General features: G+C 39.6%; 1 protein-coding gene across 1 annotated transcript; it reads right to left on the bottom strand.

Moving 5' to 3' along the window:
• Positions 1-567: 567 nt before the first annotated feature.
• On the bottom strand, positions 568-11,828 carry c4b (complement C4B (Chido/Rodgers blood group)). The gene is made up of 41 exons (XM_079560849.1): positions 11,703-11,828; positions 11,452-11,632; positions 11,196-11,361; positions 11,055-11,125; positions 10,891-10,979; positions 10,745-10,827; positions 10,581-10,668; positions 10,247-10,358; positions 10,031-10,172; positions 9,835-9,947; positions 9,603-9,752; positions 9,357-9,524; positions 9,080-9,271; positions 8,873-9,016; positions 8,684-8,813; positions 8,543-8,611; positions 8,252-8,464; positions 8,033-8,147; positions 7,873-7,943; positions 6,085-6,224; positions 5,788-6,003; positions 5,675-5,726; positions 5,516-5,608; positions 5,247-5,453; positions 5,097-5,184; positions 4,830-5,022; positions 4,671-4,763; positions 4,430-4,595; positions 4,210-4,349; positions 3,979-4,134; positions 3,835-3,894; positions 3,679-3,769; positions 3,434-3,608; positions 3,263-3,353; positions 2,929-3,003; positions 2,762-2,864; positions 2,605-2,694; positions 2,413-2,520; positions 1,124-1,207; positions 919-1,051; positions 568-846 (listed from the first exon to the last, which is right to left on the bottom strand). The coding sequence occupies exons 1-41, from the start codon at positions 11,768-11,770 to the stop codon at positions 711-713; spliced, it is 5,055 nt and encodes a 1,684-aa protein (XP_079416975.1). The 5' UTR covers positions 11,771-11,828; the 3' UTR covers positions 568-710.
• Between the last annotated feature and the right edge of the window lie 540 nt (positions 11,829-12,368).

Raw genomic sequence — 12,368 nt, 5'->3', positions numbered from 1 at the left:
CCCCCTGGACACCCCCTTCTCGCCCTAAACCCTCCCACTTCCCCGCTGCATCTTTCCTCACCTACAACTCATCATGTGTTACATAATGAATCGTATCTTCATGCATGTATTCATAATTGAGCATTAGGCATTTTTCTATCATCTTCTGTCACTGCAAATACTTCCCGTTAATTAGTTTTATGTGCACACTGCTAAACCACCCCAGATCCTCTTTTCTTAACAGATGTTGAAGGAAGAGGGGTTGCTATGAGGGGGGTTGTGTAGAGTACAGAGCACCCTCTCAGGTCCTTTTGGGGGGGGAGAAAAAAACTAAATTCAACAGAAATACCAAAGCTGCAGGCCAAAGTGAATCATAGTATTTAGATAAACCTGGCTGTTTATCATTAGCTTTTTTCTCGGTTACTGTGAGATTGGATGCAATAAGGAACTGTCTCCACTAAGGCTAGTTACAGTCATTGTTCATTTTAATAGTTTGAGGAAGTAAATAAGGGCTACACAACACATTACCACTATTGTATTATTAGGTCACAATATCCATATCTGCATACTGTCATTATAATATAGATGTGTACAGTATATCACCATTTTTTCTCATATTGTGCAGCCCTACAAGTAACACATGTTGTTATTGATCCATTTTTCTATTTTAAGACAGGATATATTGTGACCAGCACATGCATATTTCCCATCTGTATAAATGACCGCAAGCTTTACTGTTTGCATGAGGATATCTTGAATTCCTCCACAAACGTATTGAAGTCATTGCAGCCCTCGGTGTGCGACGTTTTTTCACAATTCAACGGTTTCGGCTCAACCCAAGTGCTGACTTCCAGGAGATACTGCTTCCTACAAAGTGACAGAATGGGAGATTAGGATCATTAGTGACAGACGGTTTGACCAAAAAGTGACTTCACTTACTGCCCGTGTGAGTCGGTTGTTGAACCATCTTTGCCCATAATGAGGTACTCAGTTCCCACTTCTAATTTGCTTTTACACTGCCACCTCTTGGCAAACACACGATGACTGCCAGCCTTCACAAGAGCATCACCTCCTAAAAATACAACATTGACTTAGCTACTAACCATGGATGTCTGATAGATGTCTACTGAGCGATTTCACTTACTCATTTTTAACACATCTGTGACATTTGTCTTGTATAGCTCAAAGTAGCTTTTCTCGGAAACCTCTAAAACTTTTACCATGTATGCTGAAATTAAGAAGGGAGAAATCAGTATAAGCACACCATTCCAGTGCACTGAAAACTTGTTTGAGTGATAGATGAGAGCAATGTCTATGTCACTGAAGATACCGCCCCGTGTGGGTGAAACAGAAGCTCTCGTTCATTGAAATGAATGGGCAGAGATTGTCTGAGAACTTCTAAATTACATCTGAAAGATTACTTTGCATATTTGTCAAATATGAAAAGGATATAAAGGAAATGGTCTGTTGCTTCAGATCATTTCATTTATAGAGTACACCGTAAACGCTCTCAACTGAGCAGCTGAACCCCTCTGTTCATTGCATGTCAGTAACATTTCCTTGTGTACCTTTTTTGCTTGTTGGTTTATAATGTCATTACAACTACCACTTTGATTCTGTGCCTTTGAGATTGTTATTAAAGCAGTACTAAGTAACTCATGCCCCTAGAGGCGCAAGTGCAACTGCAGGTGTCGTAGCATGTTACGATTTTTTAACTTATTAATTGTCTGTGAGAGTACATACTACACTGATAGAAAAGACAAAGGGAGAGAGGGATATTGTACATCCAATTACACATTGGAAATATTTTTTTTTTTTTTGCCCGTTAGCCTGTTAGCTTCTTCTTTGTGATTCTATTAGTGTGTATTGGTTGCTCCGGTCCGGTGGCAGTCAAGTTACAATTGTGGTTTTCTGGCCACAGACACCATGGGGAGATGAAAGACCCCCCAATCATCCCATTAACACTTGTATTACCACCAGAGGGACTACGGAAAGGATTTATTAAGGTAAACAAGTTACTTAGTATTGCTTTAAATGAAGTGTATGCAGCCTACAATGTAGTTTTCTTGATTGTGAGACCAAAATATACATGGTCTATAGCTGCCATTGCTAATGTTCATGTGCAGAGCACATTTAATCAGGCTGAATATTTACCGATAAAGAAGTCACAAATGGCATGATACATGGCCACCGTGTGGAGATATTTCCCTAATAATGAGCTTTGACATGGCCTTGACAGAAAGTAGCATTTGATATACTAGCTCAGATATTTTTCCATGTAAAATTAAATAGGTCCCGATCGTCTTCTGACAGTGAATTGATGTGTTCGCAAGAAAGACTGGCCATTTGGTTCTGATCGCTGGATTTTCACCCAGAGGGGACGGGGACTCAGCAAAAGTACCCGGATGTTGCTCCCATCTATAGCATGCTGACCATAATCAACAAGAGGGTAGAAGCAGGCATGGTCTTGGCGGCGGTCGCTTGTTGTTAATTTACCGTCTCTATCACGGTCGAATGTATTTTGTAATTTGTGACAAGGCCCTTCAAAGAATGATTACACGTTATAAACATGCATCACAAAAACTTTCACATTTTAGTTGATACTGCATCAAAAGGTCAACAGACTTTCTGCACACTGGCACACGTCCTCTGAGCACAGCTTGGAGATCACCTTGCTCCTCTTTGGGGCTGAGTAGAACACTGTGCACTTTTGACCTGAGAGAGCAAGTGTATAATATTTATTATCACATCCTTAAAGACTACATATGAACCAGGCACTTACTTGGCTCATAATAATCATAGAAGGATGCTGGTGCAGGTTGTAGAAGGCCAACTGTGTGTAACTGTTTAGCACCAAACACAAAGCACTGCCTTTTCTCAACAAGCTAGAAAAAAGAGTCAGTGTTTAGTATAATTAAATTATTACAAACAAGCTTGCTTCTGTTTTACCTGATCGAGATATATCAGAACTTTTCCTTGAGACAGTTCAAAGTGAGAGATGTACTGTTCAGGTGGAGCTTTAAGCTTAGGATAGAAGAAGAGGAGTTAGATTAGAATAGTTTAGAAAAGTGCTGTTATTATATTTCAAATGCTTAGTTGTTTCATTGCATCATATATAAATGATTTAGTGCTTTTACATACTTTGATTAAGTTTGCCATATATACGTATATGTACGACATACAAAAGCATTGTGTCAGTCTTTTCCTTTTTTGTTACTGGTAAATGCATCAATCAACCAAAACAAACCATTCATTCTATAAGGAGATGATCTGGGATACTTACAACCTCCAGGTCCTCAGCTGAAGCCACAAATCCACTTAGGAGCGTAATGTCAACAATAGCCATTCCTGTGAGATTATAGCTTGGGCCCTGTCTGAAAAATGAGTTTGATTTCAGAACGTTTGGATTTTTAAGTTACAGATAATCCACTAATAGAACGATGATAAAACTTACTCGACACACACTTCATAAGTGACGAACTGATCTGAAGTTTGGTCACTGCTCACGTCTCTTCGTCTGCGTGTGCGAATGTCGAACCAGTCGATGGCTGAACGCGGCTCTCGGGGGTCATCACTTTGTTGGGTCGCATCATCATCTTCATAGTAGTCATAGTTCTCTTGGATTGCGGCTGCAGACAGCAGTCAGTTCAGTGCTTGTTTTGGTCAGCGCTCTGTTTTTGATGGATAAAAGTCACTCACCGGTGTATTTCACTTTCCCCTTCACTGTCACTTCAATAGACAGTTTATTACATCTGTCTTTGGGCTCCATGAGGTGGAACACTTTAACCACCTGCAAAATTAACAGTCAGTTGTGTGTTTTACATCTGCCATTCTTGGATATTTTATTGCACTCACTTTTACTTTAGCCTTTCCGTGTCCTTTGAAATCTGCTGTTATTTCATTATCAACAAAGCGCTGTGACAAACATTGATTCATGTATTAACATAAATGGATTAATATTGCAAAAGGGAATATTTCATTTTCCTCTTCTTCCCATACCTTCAGGTCTTTTTCTACTTTCTCTTTGTTTTCCAGGTGTAGCTTTTCAACGTAATTCTTGCTTTTTACTGTGAATGAGGCGTGCAGGTTTGCTTCAGATCTGACTGGTTCCATCAGCTCATATTCAGCCATAGCCTCCAATGCTACTAACGTATCCTAAGGAGGAAAACAACACTTTCAGACCACTTAAAGTTTTTTTTTTTTTTTTTTCATTTATGTTACAACCTGTACCTGTGACGTTTTGAAACCACCATAGTTATTTTCTTGCGTGGCCAACCAATGTGCTAATGAATGTGCCTGCTCTCTTTCCCTGAGAGCTACAGCGGTTAGCAGCGCATATGCTGATGTCTCCACAGCCGTCGCACCATTGTCTGTAAAAATGAAAAGACAATATGGCACTCTCAAAATGATATTGTGTCAAATACTGTAATAGTCATGTGATGTATAATACCAGTGTCCGTAGCTTCAAATTTTTCCCAGTCAATCACGCGTCGGACCTGCTGGGAATAATCCTTATGCACCGACAGAGCGCAGGCAGAGATGGCAACAGCTAATGGCCGGTCAAGTTGGTTGAAGTTTGACCAAAGATAACTTGTCGCTTTTGATATTACATTTTCCTAACATCAAATTTTTAGATCATCAGTGTTTTTCAGTGTCTCTTTAGTAATGAAGTAAAATGTGTATTTTCCTACCGTAGCACTTCTGTCTTGGTCTTCCAGTAATGTCAGAGAGTGGGTCAGTGCTAAAGCCACAAAGGCTGTCATGTATGCATTTCTATCTTTACCCTTTAAATAGAGAAATCAAACTAAACACATTCAGATTGTGCTAACATCATTTGGATTTCATTTTACCTCGATGCTTCTATGTAGAACAGGATGATCATCACCAAATGAGCCGTCAGCTTTCTGTTCAGATCTCAAGTATCTGACTGCCGCTGTGATTTCTTCATATGGTACGTTTATAGCTTTCCTGCCTTCTCGTCCAAAAGTGAACAGCTGCGTTTTGCTCAACAGAGACAGCACTTTTACAATGTGGGAGGTTAACCTGTAAATAAAAGGTTTAGGAGATTTTATATTTAGTTGTATGTGAAAATCATCAGATGAATCAACACAATGTACCAGTTGCTGTGAGGACTTGATGGCCATGAACTGTAACCTCCACTCGATCCTTTGGCTGTATTTGTTATTTGTGAAATTCTCTCAATACCTGCAATGTAAAAACAAATCCAACGTTGCGTTTTTTATCTCTTAATAGCAGATATTTGTTACCTTTTTGAATTGTATTAAGTGCTACATCTCGGGCTCCAGGAAGCTGGCTGATCCACTGGCCACTCCTATCCAGGTAATGTAAAACGATTGCTGTGGGAGCCAGTGCACTTGTTGTCTGCTCCAAACAGGAAGTGGGGTGTACGATAAGTTTAGGATCCACAGTCACAGACAGAATGTTCCTCACGTGTGAAGTGGCAAATTCATCGTCTGTCAAAAACATTGAAAGTTCAGAGTCACATACGCTCCTACGTTTTATATTGTTGACATACCCTCCAGTGTAATGAAAATATTGGATGTTGAATCAGGAACTGTGTCATCTGGTAACCGTCCATTAATGATTGTACGGCTCACTCCATTTGTCTCTGACAATTCAAAACCAAATATTAGACATAAATAAATTAATCATGTTGATACAAAACTATACAAACCATTCAATTGTATTATTATAGTGGCTTCTTCAGTCTTTTCAACTCCCCCTGCCTACAAAAAAAATAATATTAGTTTGTGTGAGTTGATAAGCAAAACAGATTTGATTACTTACCCACACATTCAAAGGCTTCTCAATGGCATCTATTTCTGCCTCTCTATTGATGTCATATAGGCGGATTGTTATTGGTATAGGGCCACTTTTCATTGGGACAGCTGTGAATGTGACCGTCTGTGAAGAGTCTGGGCTCACAGTGATGTTCACAAAAGATGCTGATGTGGCTGAGCCCGGAGAACAGAGGCCTTCACTCTGTGCCATGTGCACTGCCACCTGGTATAACAGACAAATACATATGTACTGCTAGCATCTAAACACGTGTTAAACACTGATTTGGTCTCTTGTGTCACTTACGTGAAGGTCCTCACTATTGTAGTTGTGAATGACAGGCGAAATATAAATTTGCTCGTACTTCCTCACCGAATAAGGAAACCTCAGAGACACAAAGGCTGGTTTAAATGCTCTCAGCAGAGATGGTTTTTTGACGCACAAACCTTTAACCAAGACAGACAAGTGGGGTTAACACAGTCAAAAGGTTAAAATAAAGTTACAGCAAATACAACCAATGAAACCCAGCAGCACTGCATACTGGAGTGCATAAGGAGGATGAGTATTATTTAGTGCTGTGGTTCACAACTGCTATGACATAGGGATCCACCATAACCCAAGCTAAATAAGTAAAAAAGAAACTTTACTGTATGTTAAAGGGACTATACTATAGTTTAAGAATGTTAAAATGATGTATTTTCCTCCCCCTACATGTTCCAGCAATGTCCTAGTGTCTAGAATGAGCCCAAACATGTTCACCACAACTGCCTCTAAAATCCTGCACTGTCACTCCAAAAGGCGTTAGTTCGGGTCCGAAGTTCCGTCATGCACGGGCTAAATATATAGAAATTGCAGTTACGCGTAAGACCTGAGGTGGCAGTGGTGAGTATAAAATGACCAACTTGCATCTAGTCCCTTTAAGGAAAATACAGCATTTTCCCACAAATGATTGTTGAATGAGAACTAGTCATGTGACACATATGTATTATTTCGCATAATATTCCATGCCATCCCACACACAAGCAGAAGCAAGCCACTAGTTCAATGAGAGCTCAGATATTAGTGTAATTTTCTGGTGGATCTGTTATAATAAGCTGTCTTCCTGTCAAGCACTTTGTATTTCATTTATGTTTTCACCCTTTCATCGTTTTTAGTGACTTTTTGAGATTTCAGAATCAGGAATACTTTATTGCTCTCATTCTTTTGATTCCATTCACACAATCCTGAGTGTGGTTACTCAGTTATCACTTTAATATTAGCTGTTGAACCAAGATCAGCCACGTGTTTAGGCCTGCTGCTGTCGTGCATTTTTCAGACCACTACAGGGTTTGTCATGGAAAACCTAGAAAAGTCATGGATTTTGTGAAGTCATGGAAAGGTTTTGAAGGTTTTAGATAATATATGGGGGTTTCAAATAATGAATGAAAAGAGAGTAAATCAAAAATAAATCGAAAAGCACTCTGCACCTTTTTATTGAAGCAAAGGTTCTAAACTAAAGCCACAGAAGGGGAAAGAGTCAGTGTTTGTGAATAAAATTACACGGCTGTATTTGTCCCAGAAGTACTGGTCTTCACTCAAAAAAAAAAATCCCAAACAGAAAATGCAGCACTGTTAAATACACAGCTTAAATAATACTGTAAATGTGGAGAATAATTGGTGGCATTGGGGTCCATGAAGGTTGTCCATGAAGTCATGGACAACCCATGGACAACCTCAAGAGGAAATGTGTATGAACCCCACCACTAGATGTAGCTGTTTAGTACCATATTCTGTATCATAATGCTGGGGAAAAGTTTCACCTCTGATCTATATCATCTGCCCATCCCCATAAAGCTGAAATAAACAGCTCAGCATTTTAACAGACTCAGGAAATGTTTTTGTACTTTGTCAGTGCTAAATGATGACAAATGGTCCCAGGGAAAGGCTTGTGACCTGTAAAAAACCCAACCGCAATCAATAATTTAGTATTGAATTGGCCTTTTTAAATTCTTTTCTCATGGCTTTTTCCATATTGCTGGGAAACCCATTTGTAAGTGCAGGTTTAAACAAAAGAAAACATTTCTGTCCATTGTGAAGAGTGAAGGGCTACTGCACCTGAAGTCTTAGACAAAGTGACGACCTGAATCTCCCATGTGGTGATTGAATCAGGCAAACTTATTTGATAGCTCATGAAAGACAAAAACAACACACAATTATATTTTGTTATTCTTAATAGCCAATTATTTCTTTGCTACACAAATAATATCTGAAATACCTTTTTGTGCCCTTCACAGGAAATGATGTGAAAGCAATCGAAGAGTCGAAAAACTTTCTGATGTGTGAGATGTCACTGTTCAGGAAGTACTCTTCAATGTCAAGGAAACTTGAGGCTTAAATTAAAGGACAGTGCCCCGTTAGTGATATACATTACAGCCTGCAGAAACATTTATGAAATAAATATATTTTAATTTAAAGAGTATGACAGTGGTCTCACTTCTGCCCAGTCCTTTCTTAGCCTCCTCTCTGGTCTTCTGCTCTCTCAGACGCTGCCCCTTATTGCAGCAGGACAGGAAAGCCTCATAGCAGGACTCGTCATTTAGCATGGCACGTACTCTCGCAGCCCTCTGTTCACAGGTGCGCTGCATGGGAATAAGAAGGAAGCCTCGGGCGCAGCAGCTTTGCAATGTATCTCCTTCATACTGGGATTCTAGAAACAAAAAAATCACTAAAAAAAAAAAAAAAAGCAAAAGCAAATTTCTTTTGACGATCCAAATATTCTTTATACTTAAAGTCAACATCTCCTGTTCCAGGTCCACAGAGCGCTTTTGTCGAGATGTGGAATGACAGTTCAAATCTAAAAGTATGGCCAGAAATGAGTTTTATTGTATAAAAGTATTTACATGTATTTTGTTCATCTTAACCATACCATTTCGCAACACTGCCCTTCTAGGGATCTTGGTAAAAAACGCCAACCCGGCATCTCTCAAAACAGAATCAGGGTCTGCCCCTCCACCATATGAACAGCCAAGGTCATAGGCCTCCATTGAGGAGTAAACCTGTTGAACCACATCAATGACTTCATATGTTCAGCCAAAGATTTGTAATACTGTAGTACCTGCTCAGAGGTGAGTTTGTTATCTGTATTAAGGCTATATAATGCTGTATCCACGGCCAGCAGTGCCACAGTGGCTTCTTCACCATGTAAATCTATATCTACTTTGGACAAACTTCGTGGTTCAAAGCGTCCTTTAAGTGTGACCTATAACAGAAAGACATTATTAATGTTCACTTCTGATCATCCATTTTTCTGCTCTTTTCTTACCTTGATTCTTTCCTCACAATTGCCTTTGACAGACAGCCACACAGAGTCACTGATGATGTCGTTGTTTTGTGTGGAGAAGTAACTGATCAGACGGAACGACGGCACCATGGTGTCTAATATCGTCAGGTACAGTACACTTGCGTCTCTCAGCTCCACTTGACCTTTCTCGACTATAGATCCCCGACTCAGCACCTGCGGAGAGAATGTGTCCAATCTGTCATCAATGAAAATACATTCATGGTCATGGCGATTGACAGTTGTGTGACTTGCATAGTACCAGGTAGTGTATGAACCCGGTCTTTGGTGCGTTTTTAGTTGAAAATGACACTCGTACTGAGTCCCCCACACTGTACTGCTTATGGTCTACACTCAGGTACAGAAAGCTGCCAGACGGAGACACAGCAGCGTTCATTACTTTGGTTTCACTGCTGTCATCCACTGACACCTATTGGAGAAGATAATAAAGAATAAAAATAATACAATTAAACCCAATAGATTAGTTTACCAGTTTGTGTCTACTTACTGTTAGAGTCACTGCCCTAGCAGACTTGGCATTAAATGTACTAAACACTGCTCCCTGCTGGTTGGTTCTACTGTGTATAGTTTCATCCTGTAAAGTCATTGTAACAGGTATTTTTTCTGCAGGCGAGCCATCTGGCAAGCGAACCAGTGCCTAACACCAACACAAAAATAAAGCACATAACTCCTTTATCTCAAAACATATATACCCATAGCAAGTAATGGTTAAGACTTACTGCCACATTAATTGGAAATCCAGGGATGAAGTGAGTGCGAGTTCTTGATAGAGCTATATTGTATTTGTGAGTTACTACTGGTATAGATATCTTTCGCTCTTGTATTTCACCATCTACACAAACAAAGAGATGAAGAAGAAAGAGTCTATCTGACAGGAAAGGACCGATCTATTGTTGTATTTAAAAACAATTGTACTTTGAATGTCAGTGACAAATACTCCCAAATAGAGCAGCTCTCCACGTGTCTCTAAGTCAGACAAGGCATGGTTCAGCTGGTTTTCCAAACGTTGGTTGAGTTTTGAGATATTTACTGACAGAGATGCAATCCCGTCCTTGACCTGTACAAAAGTGTTATTTTACAAAAGCTCTTGAACACTTTAAAAATCACATTTGTATGTCTGTAATTTCTCACAGAACCAGCTTGCTCCATCCCCATAATGAAGGTTGGCTTTGCTTTGGACCCTTTTCCAATCACTCCGAATTGGCAATGGTAGGCCCCGTTCACTGAGTTTGCATGCGAATACCTTAAAACATAAACAAACAGATGTAATGAAAAAATGTACCAACACATTTTTAAGATTTCTCCAACCATTGCTGATTTTGTTTGTTTGTTCATGTGGATCTGTCAGCTCTCACATTGAGACTGACCCTGACCTGCATTTAAAATTGTTCTTTTTGATATCCAACATTTTTGCAATAACAATTTAATACTGTAAAGTATGTTACTACAAAGAAGGAAGGATTACCTTGCGAGGATTCTGAAGCTAATCTCTGTAGCTTTGACCAAAATATACTTTTCATCCATATGAATGTTTACTTCAAATGTTGGCATCACTGTAAAATAGGACAAACTGCTCTGTAAATATTTATTCATGCTTGCCTGTAAAGTCTTCATCATAAAAGAGCTCACCAAACTTTTGAACACTAAACTCTCTGGAAACTGCATTAGCTTTATCTCCTTCGTAGTGCGCCGTCATCCTCCATGTGCCTGTTCTGTAAAAACACACACATGAGCTGGTGATGATAAAGTCTTCTTTGCCGCTTTAGCTCACGTACATAGCAACATCTGGGATGACAAAGGCTTTTTCTAAAAGGCCATCTTTTGAATTGTATATGGACTTCATAACTCTGTGTCCAGCAGCATTCTGCAAAAAGAAAAACAAACACGCTTAAAAATAAAACTTCAAATAAAAGGAAATAGTATGACTGATGATGCTTACATATACTGACAAGTGAAATAGTTCTGTTGAAGGTCTGAATGTGTGGTCAAGAGTGAAAATTCTGTATTGAACTAAAGGAGCAAATGAATATTACATATTAACTTCCATTTTCCATTTTTATTTGACTGATAAAAACTGTACCATAGTCCAAGGGCTTGTACACAGGCTGGTTAGTCTGGATATAGATGAAGCCTTTGTGTGGTGAGAGTAGAACCCAGGTCATATGTGTATCTTGTGGAGTGCTCTCTGCCACCAGCTCAAGATGTTTCGGTCTCGGTATCAGAACGGACAGCAAAGTCGGGTCTACCTATGATTATGGTTTTAAAATACAATTAAAAATGTGTTACAATTAACACAACATTTTATCATAACAATCACATTTTGTACTGTGCCTCACCATCAGCTTCACTATCACCCCCTTATCTGTCTTTTCAAGAGTCTTTATTTGTGACACAAGATTGTTGTTTATATCCTTCAGGTAGATTTCATAAGTTTTATGGTGATGATTTTTGCCCATCTGCACAAACACTGTCTCTTCAACTCCCTCGTGGAACACCTGAGGAGCCGAGATGAAGAAGCTGCACAAAGATGTAAACTCAGGCTTGCTATCTTCCTCAAATGTTGTGAGTATGTGTGAGTGTGTCCTACCTGTCGTCCTGAGAGGCGTCCACACCCAGCAGCAGTAGCAGCAGTGTGGCGAGCGTCAGGGGCATCATTGTGTCTGCCCTGTCTCTGTGTCCACTGAGCCTGCCTTCTGATGTGCTGCATGGCTTTTATAAGCAGTCCAGCCTTTATTGCTCAATACCCCAGAGCTCTCCCCAAGCCCTCCCTGTTGTGTTTTACCGCAGACATATGTGCTCAGTGCATGCACCTCTGAGTATTTCTGCTTTTATTGCATTATCATGTTAAATACAACCTTTGAATGTACAAACTGTGCCATTTTGTGTTTATATAATTTTTTGCATAAATGTGTTGTACTGGAGTATAAAAACACTTTTATTGCACAATAGTGAGAGGTTTTGGCAAATGCTCAGCTGTTTCTCTTCTTCCAAATCATGTGATTTACAAGAAATCAAGTCCGCAGTTTGTACGGGTGTGAAGATAGGGGGCACTGCTCATGAAGAATCAGAATATATTTTTATCTGTAAAGCTGCGTGCAAAAGCTGAGGCCCTAAAGTTTATTTATTGAAGACACATTTGCAGGATGAAACATCCAGAAACTACATTGTTTTTTCCAGACCTCTATGACTGAAGTATGACATTGAAACATGGCATTGCATTAGTCTTTACCAGATGAGTAACGAAAAGGTTTGG

Source organism: Gobius niger (assembly GCF_951799975.1).
Source record: "Gobius niger genome assembly, chromosome: 8".
NCBI lineage: Eukaryota > Metazoa > Chordata > Actinopteri > Gobiiformes > Gobiidae > Gobius > Gobius niger.
Note: the sequence above shows the minus strand (reverse complement) of the source record. Positions and strands in the feature narration are given on the sequence as shown.

Bases quoted from the DNA above. Each gene is read 5' to 3' on its own strand.
- c4b (XM_079560849.1), bottom strand. From the start codon at position 11,770: ATGATGCCCCTGACGCTCGCCACACTGCTGCTACTGCTGCTGGGTGTG. The intron at 4,764-4,829 runs GTAAAATGAAAT...CTCTATTTAAAG, and splicing joins TTCTACATAGAAGCATCGAG to GGTAAAGATAGAAATGCATA. The intron at 3,354-3,433 runs GTAAGTTTTATC...CTCATTTTTCAG, and splicing joins ACTTATGAAGTGTGTGTCGA to ACAGGGCCCAAGCTATAATC.